At 45.9% G+C, this 21,089-nt stretch overlaps 1 protein-coding gene across 1 annotated transcript in view; it reads left to right on the forward strand.

Moving 5' to 3' along the window:
• Positions 1–21,089, forward strand: part of Nup210l (nucleoporin 210 like) — a 94,840-nt gene that overhangs the window by 18,267 nt on the left and 55,484 nt on the right. Inside the window, exons 9-15 of the mRNA XM_021646719.2 lie at positions 785–891; positions 2,654–2,794; positions 4,103–4,240; positions 4,838–4,993; positions 12,223–12,421; positions 16,052–16,203; positions 18,761–18,982. Of these exons, the coding sequence (XP_021502394.1) occupies positions 785–891; positions 2,654–2,794; positions 4,103–4,240; positions 4,838–4,993; positions 12,223–12,421; positions 16,052–16,203; positions 18,761–18,982 (1,115 nt within the window). The remainder of the gene's footprint in view (positions 1–784; positions 892–2,653; positions 2,795–4,102; positions 4,241–4,837; positions 4,994–12,222; positions 12,422–16,051; positions 16,204–18,760; positions 18,983–21,089) is intronic.

Here is a 21,089-nt window from a genome sequence, read left to right on the forward strand (position 1 = left end):
CCTCCAATAAGGCTACACTATTCTCAAACAGCCGCTAACTGGGGCCTAAGACATGCTCGAAACTTACTGGGGCGGCTGGGTGTGGGGGGGTGAATCTACTTCCAGATCCACAGGCAGCAGGAAGAGAGACACTGGCCCTGGCCTGAGCATTTGACACCCCAAAGCCCACCCCCAGTGATTCACTTCTTCCACCAAAGCCACACCTAACCCCTGTCAAGTATGGACACTCCCTAAAGGCCAAGCATTCAAATATATGAGCCTGTTGTGGCCGTTCCTATTCAAAACACCACACTTGGCCTGAAAGAAGAAATTTTTGAAAATATGTTAAATAAACAAACAAAACCCAAGCTTAAGCAGAAGGATCAATAAAACCTTGTCTCAAAACCTAAGCAGGGGTGGGAGGGGGGGACCAAGGTTATAAAATGATCCCATAATCTATGTAATACAGTCCTTGAGTTTAGAAAAAGAAACATTATTCAAGAAAAGTTAATGGCCTTAGGCAGAAACAGCAGATTTAATGGGCAACCAGGAAGGAGCCTAATGTACTTTGTCCTTTTCCACATATATGCCAATGTTTCTTTACACTTAATATAATTCAACCAAGCATTTTGGAATGGTAAGTAATGACACAGTTTGAAGGAAAGAACTGAGATCCCTTTTGAGAGCCATCTCCACCCACCAGCCAGTGCGCTTTCCACACAGCTTCCCACGTTTGTAGCTGCCAGTTCTCGGGAGGGATGCTGGCCTCTGTCATTCTCCTGCTCCTTTCTTTGCTTTGACACAGGTCTCACCGTTCACCCCGGAGGCCGGTGGAGCCTAGAGGTGGGGCAGCTGTATGTCATCACGGTCGAAGTGTTTGATAAAAGCAGCACAAGGGTCTATATTTCTGACGTGAGTCTCTCCTTTGATTTTTGTTCTATTTTCTTTCACTGTTTGAGACAGGATCTCACGTAGCCCGCGCTGGACTTTTAAGTAGCTCTGTAGCAGACAATGTCTTTGAACTCCTAATCTTCCCGTCTCTACTTGGGACAGTGCAAGGATGACAGTATGTGTGCCCTGGGTCCAGTTTTATGTGCTTCTAGGGATCCAGTCCAGGGCCTGAAGCATGCAAGATAGACAGTCTCCCAGCAGAACCACCCCTCGATCCTCCTGTTTGTCTTGCTTCCCTGTGGACAGCTCCTGCCGTGGGCCCTCTGTGTGGCAGAAAGCCCTTTTCCTTCACTCCCAGTCTTTACTAGGGCTGTCCCTGGGGCACACCAAACCCAAGTCATAATATGATGAGAATTGCAGGAAGGGGTTAAAGAGCCGAGAACAGCCTCCCTTTGCAGACCCACCATCTACCACAAAGATGCGCACCACAGTTCTGTGGTGGCGAGAGTCACATGAACATCGCGTTGGAAGTGTGCCCTGGCCGAGGGCTGCCAGGGCTTATCATCAGGAACCCAGCATTAACGCAATGGCATGGGCTGTCCCAAATTTCTGTTTCACTTATTTCTGTTCCCCATATAGATGAATCTTTCAAAAAATACTATTTCAAAATCACATCTCTTCCAATCTAAGATTTCCATGAGGGAAAGCAAAAGTTTTGCTTCTTCTTCTTTTTAAAATTAATTAATTTGACAAGTGTGGTGGTTCATGTCTGTAATCCCAGCACTCCGGAAGGCAGAGGCAGGCAGATCTCTGTGAGTTCAAGGCCAGCCTGGTCTACAAAGCAAGTCCAGGACAGCCAAGGCTACACAGGGAAACCCTGTCTCAAAAAAACAAAAATAAATAAATAAATAAATAAATAAATAAATAATTTTTTGTTGTTGTTTCTTTGTCTGTTTTTTGTTTTTCGAGACAGGGTTTCTCTGCTTAGCCCTGGTTGTCTTGGACCTCACTCTGTGTACCAGGCTGGCCTTGAACTCATAGAAATCCATGTGCCTCTTCTGGGATTAAAGGCATGTGCTGCCACCTCCTGGCTTAATATATATTTTTAATTTTATGTGTATAAATGGTTTTCCTCAATATGCCTGATACTCAGTAGATGCCAGAAAAGGGTGTGGGATCCTCTGGAAGTAGACTTACGTGTGGTTGTGAGCTGCCACATGGGTGTCAACTGAAGAGATTCTCTAGGCGAGCAGAGGGCTGAGCCATCTCTCCTGGCTCCTGTTTGTTTGTTTTGCTTTTTGTTTTTTGTGGGTTTTTTGAGTGTGTGTGTGGGGGAACAGGGTTTCTCTGTGTAACCTTAGCTGTCCTGGAACTCGCTCCATAGACCAGGTTGGCCTCAAACTCAAAGATCCTCCTGCGTCTGCTCACAAATACTGGAACTAAAGGCCTATACCGTCACTGCCTGGCTCCTGTTTATTTCTTTTCAGTTATGTGTATGTAGTTATGTGTATGTGAGTTGGGTGCCCTCAGAGATCAGAGGTTTTTGGATCCCCGGAGCTAGAGTGAACCGCTCTGTGGGCACTGAGACTTTAATTGGGTCTTCTACAAGAGCAACAAGGTCTCTTAACCACTGAGCCATCTGTCTCCCAGCACACATGCCAACCTGTTCTTACGTCTCCATCCCTCCACTGCGTAACGTCAGTCTTATCAATGGTTTGGCATTAAAATGGTCTTAGGGGAAAAATACGTGCTCAGAGTTATGTTGCCATTGGACTGATTCCAGAATCTCAAGATTACATTCCAGTTTCTGAAGGAGTACTTTGAAGGGCAGCTGAGTTCTCCAAATGGATCTTACCATGTGGTAAAAGCCCTGAAGGACGGAGTTGTGCTGATAAACGCAACGCTGACTTCTGGCCTTCTGAAGGTAGGAGTCTTTTCCTAGGAGGTGGCAGGGCGGGCAGGCTGCCTTGCTCTGAGGTACCACCTTCCTCGCTCACTTCACACTTGGGATTGCGCATCTCTCCAGACTATCCTCGCACTGCATGTAACACACACTTCCTTTAAGAAACGTGCGCCCTCAGGTGCACGCAGGGAGCTTAAAGAAGATTTTAAAATTGTGGGTGTGGGGAGCAGCTGTTTGCAGGTGACCTCCAAGGCCAGAGGAACACCCTGGACGCCCAGAGCTGGAGCTGCAGGCAGCTGTGGGACTTCTGGCAGAGGTAATGGGAGCCAAGCTCAGGTTCTCTGAAAGAGCTCGCAAACTCAGCCAGCCCTCCGGCCCCACGTAGGGAATTTTTTTATTCTAAAAATTCTAAATGGTTAACATGCTGATTCATTTAGCCCTGTCCCTGACTTCGAACTTTGTTTTTCTGACCCAGAGTCTCTTCATGTATCCCAGGCTGGCCTTGAATTCAAAATCCTGCCCCTACAGACCCCTGAGTGCTGAACTCACGGCCCTGTGCCAACATTCCTACCTTCCAGTACTTTAGCTTATTTGGTTTTTTACCTCTGGAAATGGATAGCAGCGTATTTGCAGATTTTTTTTCTTTTGATGACTTCCATACTAGAAATGTGCTTCTAAAAAAAAAAAAAAAAAAAAAGAAATGTGCTTCTGTGTAGACCTTAACTGGAAGCCTGGAGTTAGTCTTGTCTGTGGCCACAGTGCTGTTGAAGAGGCAAGAACTGAGGCTTTGTAGAATTTGTATTTATTGTTTAACTGATTAGCATGTCTGTTCATGGTGCCATCCGTGGGTGGGTGGTCCTGGCTTGAGTAAGAAGGCAAGCTGAGCAAGCCACGGAGAGCAAGCCGCAAGCTGATAAGCAGCGTTGCTCCGAAGCTCAGCTTCAGCTCCTGCTTCTGTGTTCCTGCCTTGAGCTCCTGCCCTGACTTCCCTTCAGGGTAGACTGTGAGCTTGTAAGATGAAATAAACCCTTTCCTCTCCATGTTGGTTTTGGTCAAGGTGTTTACACGGCAGTAGAAAGCAGACACAAAAAAATCTGCCGGTTTCTACTTTTCTGGCCTTTTTCTCCCCCCTTTAAAGACAGCCTGTCTGGTAACCTCAGCTGGCCTTGAACTCCTGACCCTCCTGTGTTAGTGGGTGCCACCACACCCACTTCTCTTCTTTCAGAAGTAGAAGATGGTTGCATCAATACCTCATTTTGCTCATGTTTTCAGTGTCAGTGGAACTGTCTCAGGAAATCCGTGTTGACCCATCTTCTCTTGTCCCCACAGGGCAATGGTTCTCAGCTCAAAACGTGTCAAATCAATCACCAACAGGAGGTGAAGATTTACTTTCCCATTCAGCTTAAACCCAGCTTTCTGGCATTTCCCCATAATCCTCTGGGAATATTAAATCGTTACAAAGTTCAGGTATGGTATCCTCTACTAGCGGAAATGGCACAAAAATCAATCAGTTTCTCTAATAGGTTACTTGGCTCAGGCTGGCCTTGAACTCAGTCTGCAGCCTCTGCCTCTCCTTCAGCTCTTCAGTGTGGGGTTACAGTCCTGCAGTGCCAGACCAGGTTTATGCTGTGCTGGGGACCTAACCCAGGGCTCCTTCTACAGGCTGAGCCACATCCCCAGCCCCAGACTTATCACCACCTTTTACCACCTTATCGCCAGCTTAGTGGTATCACTCAGTGTTTGCTGGCTGCCAAGCCTAAGACTTGGTGGGCTTTCCATCTCTGCCATCTGTCGTTTTCTTGTGAGTTTCATGACACTTTGTCAAATGTCCTGATGCCCCTGTGAGCTTCTGTGGGAGACAGCTCCTTAACCTCCCTCTATTGCTGCCCTTGCCCACTTCTCAACGTCCCTGCAGATTCACGGTTTCTTATCATGTGCAGAGATAACCTGTCACATAGTTGTGTTATTTTTTAAACTCAACCTCACCAGTCAAGTTTCACCTTTTCACTTACGTTCTGCTTTCCTCCCAGAACGCTTTATCCCAGGCTGTGGTTTTTTTCACAGGTACAGGGAGGTAGTGGCAACTTTACCTGGACTTCTTCTAATGAGACGGTGGCCATGGTCACCACCAAAGGAGTGGTTACCGCAGGTCAGGTGAGAGGAAACAGCACCGTTTTGGCACGAGATGTACAAAATCCTTTCCGATCTGGAGAAATTAAGGTAAATGTCTCTTCAGAGAAAATGGGACCTCTCTGGGACACTGCTGTGTATAGTTTTGCTTATTTTTGTCTAAAAACCATATGTCCAAATGCCTTGCCTCCATGTATCTGTGCACCACTTTTGTGCCTAGGATCCATGGAAGCCACAGAGAGCATTTGTTCACCTGGAACTGGAGTTACAGATAGTTGTGAGCTGCCATGAGGGTTTCTGGATATTGAACCCAGGTCCTCTGCAAGAACAGATAGTGCTCTTAACTGTTGAGCCATCTCTCCAGCCCTGTGATTTCTAAATTTAAGTGCAGAAATACTTTTGAAACTACATCCAACTTGAGCATTTAAAAATTTGACTGCAGAGCTGAGGATGTGGCTGAGTTGGTAGAGAGCTTTTCTGTTGTGCACAAAGGCCTGGGTTCAAGCCTCTGCACCAGAAAACCGGGCCTGGAGGCCAGGCTTCAAATCCAGCACTTAGGAGGAGAGGACAGGAAAATCAGAAGCTCAGCATCATCTTCAACTACATGAAACCCAGTCTTAATAAACAAAAGTAAATTAAATTAAAATGTTATAAAATTCAACCAGGAAGTACATCTTCATTAAAAATTTCTGAGTATGGATGGACTTCTACTTGGCTTAAGAGCCATGTATTTGACATCTGTGTTTGCTGTCACATTTGTAAAATGGTGTGGTCCTGGCTGGGGATGTGACTCAGGGGCTGAGAACACTTAGCTGTGCAAGGCCCTGGTACCCAGCCCTGTGCCTGGCTTTTATGTGGGTTTGGGGGACCCAAACTCAGGTCCCCACATTTGTTTGTTTGTTGAGACAGAGTTTCTCTGTGTGTAGCCCTTGCTGTCCTGGAACTTGCTTTATAGACCAGGCTGGCCTAGATCAAAGAGACAGGTCTGCCTCTGCCTGTGAGACGAGTTTTTTATCAATTGAGCCCATGTTCCCATGTGTATAAATATACATAATATTTTTTAAATAATTTATTTAATTTTTATTTTATGTGCATTAGTGTGAAGGTGTCATATCCCTTGGAATTGGCCTTACAGACAGTTGTGAGCTGCCATGTGGGTGCTGGGAATTGAACCTGGGTCCTTTGGAAGAGCAGACAGTGCTCTTAAGCACTGAGCCATCTCTCCAGCCCCGTACATACTCTTTTTAGTATTTATTACTGTGTGTGCATATGAAGTGTGTGTAGACAGAGATGTGTGGGCCAGGCAGTGCATGTGAAGGTCAGGAGACAACTTTGTGGGGTCGGTCCTCTCCTTCCATCTTTACAGGGCTTCCAGGAATGGAGTTCAGGTCACAGGCTTGTATTCCATGGCAAGTGCCAGTATCCTTCATCTTTTTGAAAATCACCATTGTGTTTGTATTATGTATAAATATGGGCACACATGCCATGGTACCCACGTGGAGGTTAGAGCACGACTTTGTGAAGTCAGTTTTCTCCTTCCACCTTCACTTGTGTCCTAGTTTACTTTTTGTTGCCATGATAAATACCCTGACCAAAAGCAACTTGGAAAGGAAAGGGCTAATTTTCACTTCCGGGTCGTAGACCGTCACCCACCTGCTTAGGGATTGTACTGCCCACAGTGGGCGTGGCCCTTCCATGTCAACCACCTACCAAGAAAATGCCCCACAGACATGCCCGTGGGACAATTCAGAAGCAGTTCTTCAACTGAGGGTCTGTCTTTTCAGGTGTATCAAGTTGACAGCCAAAATTAGCCATCACACCTGAGTACCAGGGATTAAACTGAGTCACCAGGTTGTCACAGGTGCTCTTATCTGCGGAGCCACTTTGTTGATCCCTGTACACATAATCGTCAGTGGCTTCCATTGATAATTAGGTTAGCTTTTATGCTAGCCTTATTACTAGCCTTGTATTTTGGCTAGTTAATCTACCTGTAAAAGAATAGTTGGCAGTCTTGGTGGTACACACCTGTCACCTCAGCAATTGGGAGTTAAAAGCAGAAAGATTAGGACTTTGGTCAGCCTCGGGCTGTTTCAAACAAAAAAACAAGGCCTGAATTAAAAAAAAAAAACAAAAAAAACCTATTTTTTTCTGTTTTTCTCCACTTTATGGCATATGCTGCTTTTCCCTTTGTGACTTGGCCATCACACAGTGACCGTTTATTGAATGCCTCTAGGTACTAAATAAGTGAAGTCCTAGTTAGGATCCCCATACAAGACATCTGTTAAAGTAATTTTTATTCACCTGAGGTATTGTCATCTTGAAGCCTTACTGCCTCCATCTACTAACCTTGACCTAGTGCCGGAAGCTTCTAGCCACCGTGCAATCTGATCAAGGCCTAGAATGTTTTTTAGCCTCTGAGACTTACTGCTGAATAAGCTCACTCTTTCTAGCTCTTTCTGAACTTTGGATGGCCATTTCAACCAGCTGTTCTGACTCAAACTCCTCTCCAAGCTGACTGATTCTGCTCTCTCTCAGTTTCTCACTGAATTGCTCTGCTTGGCCTCAAACTAATTCTAGCAATCTGTTCTAATCTTCTGGCTCCTTCTCCTTCTCCGGCTCATTCTGCCTTCACCCATGTCTAGCTCGTTCTCTCTTTTGCCTCTCTCTGTAAAACTCTCCCAGTAAGAGCTGCCTCTGAATTCCACGAACTGAGCTGCCACAAACTCAACCCCACTGTACTGCTCTCCCCTGAACCGCCTGAACAGCTCTGACTAGAACTCAGAGATGCGCTTGTTTCTGTCTCCTGAGTGCTGGGATTAAAGGTTCGTACCACCACGCCTGGATCTAAGCTTTTCTCTACCTGAAACTTGCTCTGTACCAGGCTGGCCTTGAACTCAGAGTTCTGATGGCTCCGTCTCCTGGGATTAAAGGCGTGTCTGTATTCCAGTGGGAACAGATAGATCTAGAAGGTCTTTGGGTGTGATCTCCTGCCAGAGCATCCATGTTCTGAATTAACTCCTCTACAGACATCACTGCCTTAAAGAAACTAAAATCTAGGTAGAAAGATTTATTAATATGAAAACTTATGTCATATCTCAAGGGAAGACGTGTGAGGTACTTTCAAGCATGTGCTCTGCTCACTGCTACTTAGATTATGCAGTCTAACTGATGTGCCGGTGAGTTGACTCAGCAGGTTGGAAAGCCCTGGACAGGCAAACCCCGGAACCCACATTCCAGGAGAAAGCTCTACAACTGTTTTCTCACCTCCACGTGCACACTATGGCGCGTGTCCGTGGCATTGACACACACACCATATGCACACATAGTAGTAGTAGTAATAGTGATAATAATAATAATAATAATAATAATAATAAAAGTGAGCTGGGCTTGGTGGAGCACGCCTTTAATTCCATAACTCAGTGAGTTTGAGGCCTGCCTGGTCCACATGGCAAGTTCTAGAAGAGCCAAAGCTACATAATAGACCCTGTCTCAAAAAAAAAAAAAATCAATAACATTAATTAACTAAATTTAAAAGCTACTCTTGGCAGATAAGAGAAAAATCCTCGTGGGCGGACTGATGAGTGACTATTAGGGACAATAGAGAAAAGCAAACGGAAGCCATGGCAGGGCCTCGCCTCTTTGGAGAAATAGAGTTTCAGCAGGAGTCCTGTTCACTCACATATTCCAGACATTGCTTTCAAGAGATAGCTGCAGGGTAGGCAGTTCAGAGAACTCACAGTAATACTTTCTCTCTGGCTTCAAACACAGCATTTGGTAGCTTCTGGTACAGAAAATGGGGAATCTATATATATATATGGAGAGAGAGAGAGAGAGAGACATATATTTGTATATTTCTTCAACAGGTTATTAGTGTGGCAAGGCTTGTGCTTAGAAATGTCCTAGTTAGGGTCCTATTGCCGTGAAGAGACACCATGACCACAGCAACTCTCACAAAGGAAAACACTTAACTGGGGCCGGTTGGGGCTGGCTTAGAGTTTCAGGGTTCAGTCCATTATCACCGTGTTGGGAAGCGTGGCAGCATGCAGGCAGACATGGCGCTAGAGAAGGAGCTGAGAGTTCTACATCTGGATCTGCAGGCAGCAGTGGGAGACTGTGTACCATACTGAGCATAACTTGAACATAAGGAACTCACACCCCCCCCCACACAGTGACACACTTCCTCCAACGAGGCCACACCTCCAAGCATTCAAACACCTGAGTCTGTGGGGGCCTTACCTGTTCACACCATCACACCTAAGTACTTTTATATTCCATAATGGTGATAGTACTTATTTTAAAGAGCAAAAGCTAGCCACTGCCACTGTAGGTTTGTAAACAGTGATGGCCTGAAGGCTGAAACAGCAGTCCAGCCGTGTCCTAGCCAAGTTTCCATTGCTGTGCTAAACACCGTGACCAGAGCAGCTGGGAAAGAAAGGGGTTATTTCAGTTTACTGATTACAGTCCATAGTGGGCAGAAGTCAGAGCAGGACCTCAAGGCAGGAACTGAAGCAGAGGCCTTGGAGGAGCATCACCTCCTGGCTTCCTTCCCAAAGCTCACACACCCTGTTTTTTTATGTTAGGTCTGGGGATTGCTGAAGGAAGACCTCAGACTCAGGTAGTATGCAAAAACAAGGAGCATCTATTCTGCAGAACTTTTCAGCACACGGGAGCCATCATTCCCGACCCTGAAGTGAGCTTGCTGGCCCAATTTAAAGACGGGGGTTCCCAGTGTGGTTGCGTAATCTTTACATTGATTCATTGGTTCTGATCTAGGGGATATGAGGAACTTGTGATTGGTTCTGCAGTTAGGGGAATTCACAGAAAGTCCAGGTAACACAGTGTGTCCAGGTAACAGAAAGTGCCCAGGTAACAAAGTGTCATTTTGACTAATTAGACAAAGCAATTGGGGACTTTACTAAGTTATTGTTTCTGGTTTTCACATTGTATCTGGTTTCCATGGACTGTAGTTTCATAGTCTGAGAAACAGAAACTCAGGCCTGTTCATTCTGAAGCCAATTTTGAAGACTTTAATGGAGTCAGACTGGCTTATTAAAAATCATTCCCCTTGGGCTGGAGAGATGGCTCAGAGGTTAAGAGCACTGCCTGCTCTTCCAGAGGTCCTGAATTCAATTCCCAGCAACCACATGGTGGCTCACAACCATCTGTAATAAGATCTAGTGTCTTCTTCTGGCATGCAGGTGTATATGCAGATAGAACATTGTATACATAATAAATAAATAAAATATTTAAAAAAATCATTCCCCTCACACAACCCAGGACCACCTACCCAGGAGTGGTACTTCCACATCAATCAGTAATCAAGAAAGCACCCCCACAGATTTGCCTGCAGGCCAATCTGACATCATTCCTTTCAGTATTTTTGTTTGTTTGTTTCGAGACAGGGTTTCCCTGTGTAGCCTTGGCTGTCCGACTTGCTTTGTTTACTTATTTGTTTTATGTATAAGTCCTCTATTTGCAGGTACACCTGCAGGCCAGGAGAGGGCATCAGATCACATTTTAGATGGTTGTGAGCTACCATGTGGTTGCTGGGAATTGAACTCAGGACCTCTGAAAGAGCAGACAGTGCTCTTAACCACTGAGCCATCTCTCCAGCCCCCTAGACTTGTTTTGTAGATCAGACTGGCCTCAAACTCACAGAGATGTACCTGCCTCTGCCTCCCTGAGTGCTGGGATTACAGACCTGTGCCCAGGCTGGCCTCAAACTTTTTGCCATTCTCCTGCTTTAGCTCAAGTGCTGGGATTGCAGGATTAAAGATTTGATGAGTGTTTGGAGAGAGGAAATAAAAGATATAAAGCTATGGGGATGGTGTGGAGGATGCTAGTTCTGACATCGAGGTGTCTAGGAAATTCGGGAAATGGAGGGGGGAAACACTGTGAGTCATACCTTAAGTAAGGTCTAGATTACTGACTCCTACTGCACAGCCAGTGGGTTGTTCTGCTGTATTGTGCTTTGTTCATGGGCTTGTTTTTGTTTTCACAGGACCTCACTCTGTAGCCCAGGTTGGCTTCAGGCTCATGGAAACTCTCTTGCATCCACCTCTTGAGTGCTGAAATTCCAGGCCAGGGCCACTGTGTCCAGCCATCCTTCCCTGTTCAGTAATCATGACAAGAAGTGTACCTGAGATCCCAGCACTCAGGAGACAGAGGCTGGACTATCAAAACTATCTTCAGCCACATAGTTAATTCAAGGCCGCCTGGGCTACATAAACCCTACCTCGAGCCAAACATAAGAAGTGTGCATGTTCAGGACAGATGTTTTCCCCAAAGCACCTTAAATCAGTTGAATGTGTGGATGTGTAGCCTGTGCACCTTAAGCACTGATTGTGCATTGTCCTGGTTAGGATTTTTTTTTTTCAGCTTGACACAGGCTAGAATTTGAGAAGAGGGAACCTCAACTGAGAAATAAACATCCTGGTCTGTGGGAAAGCCTGTGGGGCTCTTCTTAATTAATGATGGCTGTGGGAGGGCCCAGCCCATTGTGGGTGGCTCTGTCCCTGGGCTGGCGGTCCTAGGTGCCATAAGAAAGCCAGCTGAACAATCCAGGGCCAGTAAGCCAGTAAGCTGTTTTCCTCCCTGGCCTCTGCTTCAGCTCCTGCCTCCACTTGCAGCCCTGCTTAAGTTCCTGCTCTGACTTTTTTATATGATGAACTTTTACCTACAAGTGTAAGCCAAATAAACCCTTTTCTCTCCAAGTCCCTTTTGATCATGGTATTTATACCAGCAATAGATACCTAAGACAGGCTTCGTTCGGCAGTGGTGGCACACACCTTAAATCCCAGCACTCAGGAAGCAGAGGCAGGTGGATCTCTGAGTTAGAGGCCAGTCTGGTCTATAGAGTGAGTTCCAGGCCAGCCTGGTCTACACAGAAACACTGTGCTTGGTGGTAGTGTGCTTCCCTAGTATGCACAAGGATCTGGGTTCAACTCATAATACTACCACCCACCCCCGAGAGAAAGAGAGAGAGAGAAAGAAAGAAAGAAAGAAAGAAAGAAAGAAAGAAAGAGGAAGAAAGAGAAAGAAAGAAAGAAAAGAGGAACCAAAGTAAAACATGTAGATAACAATATAGAGAGAGGATATACATATGATTATTGAGACAAGATCTCACTGTGTAGCCCAGCATGAATTTGACTCTATCATATGGCCTCAGCTTTCTGGGGGCTGAAATCGGGCATGCTCCACCACAGCAGAATGTACATATTTGTGTACCTATTACATATGTATACCCACAGCACATAATTATGTATGTGTCTAAATGTCTCTTCTAAGACTTTCCTGAAGGTTAATTGCTTTTCCTTAAGATATATGTCATGAAGCTGAACAGAATGGAACTGTTACCATTTCAAGCTGATGCGGAAGTTGGCCACATTATTGAGGTCCCCATTGCAATGTATCATGTCAATACAGAGACCAAAGAGGCTATCCCTTTTACAGACTGCTCTCACTTACCCCTGGATCTCAACTCAGACAAGCAAGGAGTCTTCACTCTTTTTAAAGAAGGCAAGGCTAAACTCTTTATTTTCCCCTTTCATCTCTTAATTAATAATGGGCAAACCACTACTGTAGTTTAATTCTTCTTCCTCCCTTCTTCTCCTCCTCTTTTTCTCTCTCTCTCTCTACACACACACACACACACACACACACACACACACACACACACACACTACAGGATCCTGCTATGTAGCCAAGGCTGGCCTTGAACTCATAACCCTGAGTACATAATTCCTATCTGAGCCTCCTGAGAACCGGCATGAAAGGCTGCTGTCATGGCCAGCTTCTATATATTCTGTCAACTGCCTTGAAACAGAGTCCACTCTACTCTCATTTTAGATGTATATAGAAAGCACAGGGGGAACGTTGTGCCTTGTGTGTGGTATGCATATGTGACTCATATTCACATGAAAGTGCATGTATGCACACATATGTGTGGCCTGGATTTGGAGTTGACTTTGTCAGAGCAGTCTCTCGAGGAATCCAGAGCTCCCCGCCTCCAGCTCAGCTAGCTAGCTAGGTTCTGCCTGTTTCGCAGGTGCTGGGATTCCAAGTGCTCATCATTGCTGCCTGGCTCTGTCACGGGTTTGCAGGGAGAACCATCACACTTGGAGGGAAGTCTTTATCTTCTGAGCCGTCGCTCCATCCCCAACGCTAAGCTTCCTAACCCTGTGGCTGAGCCATCCACCTCCAGCCCTCCATTTCAGGGCCCCTGCTTCTTTTCTTCTTTTTTCTTTCTTTCTTTCTTTCTTTCTTTCTTTCTTTCTTTCTTTCTTTCTTTCTTTCTTCCTTTCTTCCTTCCTTCCTTCCTTCCTTCCTTCCTTCCTTCCTTCCTTCCTTCCTTCCTTTCTTTCTTTCTTTCTTTCTTTCTTTCTTTCTTTCTTTCTTTCTTTCATCGATATCCTTTTGTTTCCAGGAGTGAGGGTTGATCCTAGGGACGTGGACATGCTGGACACGTGCTCTTCCACTGCATGGCACCCTACCGTATTCTTTAAGAGGAACATAGTGCCATTTCATGACTGTGTGCCATAGTCAAAAGGAGACGGTATATTCACCTTTTCTTTTTTGAGACAGACCCTCACTTAACCCAGACTGGCTTTGCGCTTGCTCTGTGACCAGGGACGACCGTGAATTTTTGTCTTCCTGCCTCAGGGCTGAGATAGTAGGCCCTACCATCCCCGGTTTACACCGTGCTGGGGGCAGAGTAAGCACTCTACCAACTCAGCCATACTATTTGTCACGGCAGTACGTTTTTCCAGTGAAAAGGAAAACATGACCATTTCCTTTATGAAAACCAGCATCCTTCCTGCTGTTGAAGTTCATATTTCTGAGCCCAACTGATTTTCACTAATATCATGCAGAAGTCGCATGGAATGTTTCGTAGCATTCGGTGTTTGCTAGTCTCTGCGGTAAGTACTTTCCCACATTAATTCGTTTGACTCTTTCGTTTCTGTAGGAGCGACATCAGCTTGGACTTCTCCCTTGCCCTGTCCATCAGCACATAATTCCCTCAGCTCTCTACTCGCCTCTGTTCTTAGCTCTAACTTTTAGGCCCTCTCATCTCTTATGTAGGGTATGATAACATCATTTTAACTTCTTAGACTGGTAACCATGGCTACGAAATGGATCTTTTCGAAGCTGAATGTCAAAATTACTTTTGTTTGTGTGCATTGTTAACTATTTGTGTGTGTGTGTGTGTGTGTGTGTGTGTGTGTGTGTGCGCGCACGTGCGCCATAGCAAGTGTGTGGAGATCAGAGGACAACGCTCTCCACCATGTGAGCCCTAGAGATTGAATTTAAGTTGTCAAGCTTGGCAGCAGGTGCCTTCACTGGATAAGCCATCCGCCCAACCCCGTGGTTTTTAATTATATATTATCATTTGTGTATGGATGTTTTGCCTGCTCACGTCTATGTACCTGTGTGTGCAGTGCTTGTGGAGGCCAGAAGAGGGCGTCAGATCCCCTGGAACTAGAGCATGGAGGCTTGCATTCCACTCTATGGATGCCGGGAGTGGAGCCTGAGTCCTCTGGAAGAAAAGCCAGTGCTCTGGACCACCGAGCCATGCTCCAGCTCTCCCTGTCTGGCTCTGTCACAGGCAGTCTCTCTCTGTGTACCCCAGGCTGTCCTCCCACAGCTTCCCAAGATCTGAAATTATAGATGTGAACCACCAAACCCATTTAATTAATATTTTTATTCCAAAATAATTTAAGAGGTTTTTTTCCCCCCACAAATTCATTTTCCTTGGTCCCCACGCCTAACATAGATAAAACCCAATCTGCTTTCCATGACTTCATTCCTTTGACTTCATGTGGCTCTAACAAAACCAACCACTTAAGTTCTTCCTCTGTCATCTGTTCATTGATGCCTCCTGCGTGTTTTGCCGTGCGTCTTGTTTCCTACACTTGAGGTTCTCTCCCTAAAGCTTCCTGTAGTTCAGGCACTAGGGAGGTCAAAGCAGGACAACCATTCAGGCCACCGGGCTACAGAGCAAGATCCTGTCTCAGAACAAACAAGGCCTGTTTTCTCCAGCCACAACCCTTCTTCCTGTCTCCGTACCCTTTGACTGTTTCTAGGTTTCTGTTAATATTGTCAATGCTTTCCATGGGTTTACGTGCATTATCACTCTCCCTTTTTGTCCTACACATCCCTTGGTGTCTGGGCCTGTGCCCAAGCCTGTGTTCACACTGCACATAGAACTGTGTTTTGCATGATGAATGTCATCATCAGAAGAAAGGTTTTACTGTTTGTTTCTGGGCAATTGAACCCAGAGCCTGTAGAGAACAGATGAATAGTCCAACACTGAGCTCCAGAGGGAGTGTGCATCAACTTGATAGAAAAAAGTGAAACCTAGTGGGAATCTCAAGGTACTATGTTTTGTTTTGCTTTGTTTTGTTTTGTTTTGTTTTGTTTTAAGGCAGGATGTCACCCTGTATCCCAGGCTGGCCTGGAGCTTGTGGGAATCTTCCTGCTTAAGCCAAGTGCTAAGATGAGAGGCACATGGCACCATACCCAGACAAGATTATTATATTTAAGATTTTTTTGTTTCCTGTTGTTGAGATCCCAGCTTTTGGCTGGCCTGGAACTTACTATGCAGACCAGGCTAGCCTTGAACTTCTGAAGTGGTGGGTTAAAGGTGTGCACCATCATGCCCAGCCAAATGTATTTTTATACTTTTTCGTTGTGTGTATGCCAGTATGCGGGTGTGCGTGCATGGCTGCAGTGCCTGCAGCGGCCAGCTGTGTTGGATTTTTAGGAGCTATAGTTAGAAGTGGTTTCGAGTGGATACATGGGTTCTGGGAACCGAACTTGGGTCCTCTAGAAGAACAGTCAGAGCTCTTAACTACTGAGCCATTTCTCCAGCCCCAGGTTATACTTTCAATGTGTTAAACTTATCCTGTTCCTGTATCCGAATTTCTTTAAACTAAATATAGACTTCTTATTACTCTACTGAAGTTATGGTGGGCTCTGGGGTGGGCATTCGTTTGTTTGTGGTTGGAGTGGGGTTTCCTGTAGCCCAGGCTTGCATTAACGTTGCTTTGTAGTTGGGGCTGGCTCTAAACTGCTGATTCTTCTGCAACCACCTCCCAAGTGCTGAGAACATCACCATGCCTGGCTGAAATCATGTCTTTTGATTGAAAGGTATTCAAAGACTGGGACCGAGGCACTGTTCCTGTGCCAGTGTGCACATAGCAGCCACATCTCCAGGCCACACTGTGGTGACAGTCAGCGTGACTGGGCATGAGGAGCGCGTGTGGAGCAGTGCCACCTTCGCTGCTTATGAGCTTCTGCAGGTGAGCTGTCCCACGGGAGGCCTGGGAAAGGCTGGGTGCTCGACAGCTGCTCTCACTCAGGTTGTCTCAGGTTAGATCTAAGCTCTCAGGAAGCCTCAGGAGCGGGCTTTATCCCTCAGGCTTCCTCGGTACACTCATTCAGGATGTTTTTGTTTGGTTTTCTTTTGTTTTTTGGAGACAGAGTCTCATGTAAACCACGCCGACATTCAGTTAGACACTTGTCCAAGGATGAGCTTGAAGTTCTGACCCTCCTGCCTTTGCCTCACAAGTGCAGGAGTACAATAGTACTTACTCAGCCACACTCAGCTCATGCTCTGCTGGGAGGGGACACAGGGCCTCGTGCACGGGAGGCAAGCTCCCTGTGCAAACAACCACCTCCCCACCTGACCACCAGCACTGTGTCTCTCCGGCATTAGCGAACTTTAGATACTTACCTTTTGTCTTTAATACTGAGGTAGAAGATGTGGGAAATTAAGTACATTGCTTAATGGCAATATCTGAATTTTGGTGTTATGTGTATATCTCTGTAGGCACCAGCCACACAGACTCCTAGCAGAGTCCCTTTTGAAGAAAACTCTCTCTCAGCAGCTTCCTCTCCTATAGAAGAGGAGTCAGCCATATTCACACCATGCATTTATATATTTTTAGAACAGCAGCCATTATTTGGGGCCATACGGGTTGGTCCATCAAATATTATGACAGATGGTTCAAAATAAAAGCATGTATGGTCTATCTACTGTCTTAATTCCATCAGAACTTAAAACTGAGGGGCTGGAGAGATGGCTCACAGCTTAGAGTACTTGTTGTTCTTGCAGAGGACCTGGGTCCGGTTCCCAGCTCCAAATGGTGCCTTGACGAACTGTCTGTTACTCCCCAGGGGATCTGATGTCCTTTTCTGTGTCTTCTACTACAAGCATGGTACAGCAGACACGCACATAATATACAGACATGCATGTGGGCCAGGTACCTAATGCACATAAAAATGAATATTTTTTTAAACTAAAAGTAATAACTGTACTTTCTTGCTGGCAAATCCTGACCTGTTGCCTCTTAGAAAAAAGAAAAGGTTGAGACTAATGAAAGACACACGGTGAACAGTTGATTTAAAAATTCTGGGGAAGGAAGCTGGGAACTAGTGGAGCAGGCGGGTTCTTGCTAGCTGTAAACAAAGACCAGGGTTCAATCCCAGCTGCATATAAAACTGTTTTGGCCATGTTCATAAAGTCTCAACCAACATGGCTGTCTAAAGGAGGATGACACTAGTATATGTGCTAAGGGGGAGTGCTTGGGAAGCCTTAATCCTAGACAGAGAACTACGGGCAACCAAAGAAAGTTTAGAGTAGGAGACATAGGCTTCTCCAGGGGAAGGGCACACTTTCTGACAGCTATGGATGGCCCCACCCACAGTGGGCAAGGTCCTCTCACACCAATCAACAACTGAGAAAACACCGACAGGCCTCCTGCAGCCTGATTTTATGGAGGCACTTTCTTTTTGTTTAGTTGATTTTGGTTTTTGGTTGGTTTGTTTGCTTGCTTGCTTGTTTTGAGACAGGGTTTCTCTGTATAGCCTGATTGTCCTGGAACTCACTCTGTAGATCAGGCTGGTCTTGAACTCACAGAGATCCACCTGCCTCTGCCTCCCAAGTGCTAGTATTAGAAGCTACCACCTAGCCTGGAGGCATTTTCTTAATTGAGGTTCCTTCTCTCAAATGACTTTAGTTTATGTCAAGTTGCTATAAAACTATCCAGCACAGTTATTCAATGCCAAATGGTCAGCCCTGAAAACATACATCCAGGTAACTTTATACAGACTGAACAGGTATTTAGGAATATGAATACACATACACACGTATGTAACAACAAAGAGGAAGCCATGAATTGGAGAGAGAACAAGGGAGAGTGAACAGGAGTGGTGCCAAAGGGAGGAAAGGGGAGGGAGGAAAATGATGTAATTGTATTATAATCTCAGCCACATCTGATGGCACATGCATTTAATCCCAGCACTGAGAAATCTGAAGTAGGTGGGTCTCTATGTGTTTCAGGCCAGCCTGGTCTACATAACAAGCTCCAGGGCAACCAAGGCTACATAATGAGAACCTGTTTCAAAATAAATAAACAAATAATAAAAATAAATTCAAAAGATTGTAATATCAAAACAATAAAAATTGCTGGGTGCGGTGGTGCACACCTGTAACCCCAGCACTCTGGGAGGCAGAGGCTGGCAGATCTCTGAGTTGAGGCCAGCCTGATCTACAAATAGAGTCCAGGGCTGCCAAGACTACACAGAAAAACCCTGTCTCGAAAAACAAAACAAAACAAACAAAGAAAAAAAATAAACTGTGTCACAACAGAGAAAAAGAGGTCATGAATTTGAAAGGGAGCAAGGGGGATACATAGAAGGGTTTGGAGGGAGAGACCAGAGGGGGAAATATGTAATTATATTCTCATTTCAAATATATTATTTTAAAAGGCATGGCAAGACACACTGGCAATCCAGGCATGGGGAAGGTGGAGGCATGAAAGAATTCCTAACTACATAGGGATGAATTTGTTTCAGGCTCTAAACCCCGTGGAAGTGGCCTTGGTGACATGGCACTCTGTGAAGGAAATGGTATTTGAAGGGGGCCCTCATCCATGGATCTTGGAGCCTTCCCGATTTTTTTTGGAGCTGAGTATGGAAAAGGCAGAGGACATTAGTGTGACCGAAGTCCGGCTGCCAGCCAAGAGGAAGCAGAACCAGTATATCTACCGAGTCATGTGCCTGCAGTTAGGGGAACAAGTAAGAAAAAATAGACTTTTTTCTAATAGTATAATGTCATTCCACTTCCCCTGGTGCTGCTGCCTGTCTGAGCATCACGCCTGAGGCGTGTCTCTCCAGTGGGAAGGGCCAGGCACTGTGCTCAGAAAATGGGTGGAACCTGGGAGTCTGGGGTTCAGATTCTCTCCAGGGTAGCTAGAGCACGCAGAGATCCATGTGCAAAGCAAGGCTCGCAGTTTCACTGGGGTATGGAAATGAGTTTCCACTGTGGTAAAGTTAACGTGCTCTCTCTCGATCTCTTTCTGTGTCTCTCTATCTCTCTCTCTCTCTTTCAAGACAGAGCTTCTCTGTGTAGCCCTGGCTGTCCTGGACTCACTTTGTAGACCAGGCTGGTCTCGAACTCACAGGGATCCACCTGCCTCTGCCTTCGACATTTAGTTTTTTAAAATGAGACTGCTCGTATCAGATGGCCATGGAAACTCGGCCTTCCAAAGCAGAGTTACAGCTCTTAGGTCAAGCTGTTGTGCTAATGGCAGAGGGTGCCTGGGACTGGCCAGAATGCAGACCTGGCGAGAAGCAGGCTCCACAGGGGCGCAGGTCCGGCTGCTGCTTCCTCAGAGCGCCAAGCTGCTATGCTGGCCGGCAGCCAAGCACTAGGAGTCCCCTGGTGAATAGTCCCCTGGTGAATTCTTCAGGCAGGAGGGGAGCCCTTCCTTCCCCAGAATAATGATGAATCAAAAGGTCATTGTAGAAAGCTGATAGTAGCACGTTCATTTCTTGTGAAACTAAGGACTTTGAAACTTTGGGCAGTGGTAGGCATTTCAAGGGTGAAAGTGTTTGATTTGCTGGGGCCTGAGGTGCTAGGGATGCTTTATTTACATGTAAGAACACACCCCCACCATAAGAGGGGGAAAACAGTACTTAATTAGCCCATAGGTAGGGGAAGAACTCCAGGTATGGTTAAAGCTTATTGGTTGAAAGACAAGACACCAAGACATCTCCTGAGCATGGAGTGGGTGTTTCCAGGAATCCCAGGGTGCTTGCTGAACAAGGTTCTTGTCAGGAAAGGCCTGTAGTCTCCCTGAGGGCTATGTGACGCTCCTGAGGGGATCTGGGTGTCCTAGGTCAGGTGGAGGGGGAACCCAGCTGGAAAGGGAGTCTCATTTTATACAGAGCTCAGAGGTGATCCGGAAATGCCAGACTCAGACCTTATTAGAAGGATCTCACAGTATAATACTCTTTTTTTTTTTTTTTTTAAAGATTCATTTTTAATCCCAGTGCTTGGGAGGCAGAGGCAGGTGGATCTCTGTGAGTTTGAGGCCAGCCTGGTCTACAAAGTGAGTCCAGGACAGCTAAGGGACACAGAAACACCCTGTCTTGAGAAATCAAAACCAAAGCAAACAAAACCAAAAAAGGGTTGTTTTTATTTATGTGTATGTGTGTTTGCCTTCGTGTGTGTGTGTGTGTGTGTGTGTGTGCGTGCGTGCGTGCGTACACGTGAGCACCATGGTCTTAACCACTGAGCCATCTCTCCAGCCCCTGTCTCCAGTTTTTGTTTGTTTTTAACTTTTGAAATTTACTTACTAACTTACTCTTTTTTTTTTTTTTTGAGACAGGGTTGCTCAGTGTAGCTTTGGCTGTGTCAGATCTCCTTGTATAGACCAGGCTGGTCTCTAACTCACAGAGATCCACCTGCCTCTGCCTCTGCCTAGCTAGTGAGAGTTGAAGGTGTGTGCCACCATGCCAGGCTCATATAACTTCCTTGTGAGTTTCAAAGCTTTCTGAACCTGGTTTTCTTCCTCATATATGCCCCCCGTGTGGTACCATGTATAAATGGGTATTCACATGTGTGAGCTCACACGTGCAGGTGCCTGTGCAGGTGCCTGTGCAGCCCAAAGTTGGCATGGGGATCTTCCTCAGTCACTCTCCACCCTATTTATTGAGGCAAGGTCTCTCACTGAACCTGGGGCTGGCTAAGCCCAGCTTGTTTGGCTAGCCAACTTGCTCCTGAGACCCTCGTCTCTAGCTCTGGGATTACAGATGACTGTCATGCCTTTTTGGCTTTTAGGAAGGCTGTAGAGATCCCAACTCCAGTCCCCCACATTTGCACAGCAAGTGCTGTCTCCAC

Source organism: Meriones unguiculatus, chromosome 1, assembly GCF_030254825.1.
Source record: "Meriones unguiculatus strain TT.TT164.6M chromosome 1, Bangor_MerUng_6.1, whole genome shotgun sequence".
Taxonomy (NCBI): domain Eukaryota; kingdom Metazoa; phylum Chordata; class Mammalia; order Rodentia; family Muridae; genus Meriones; species Meriones unguiculatus.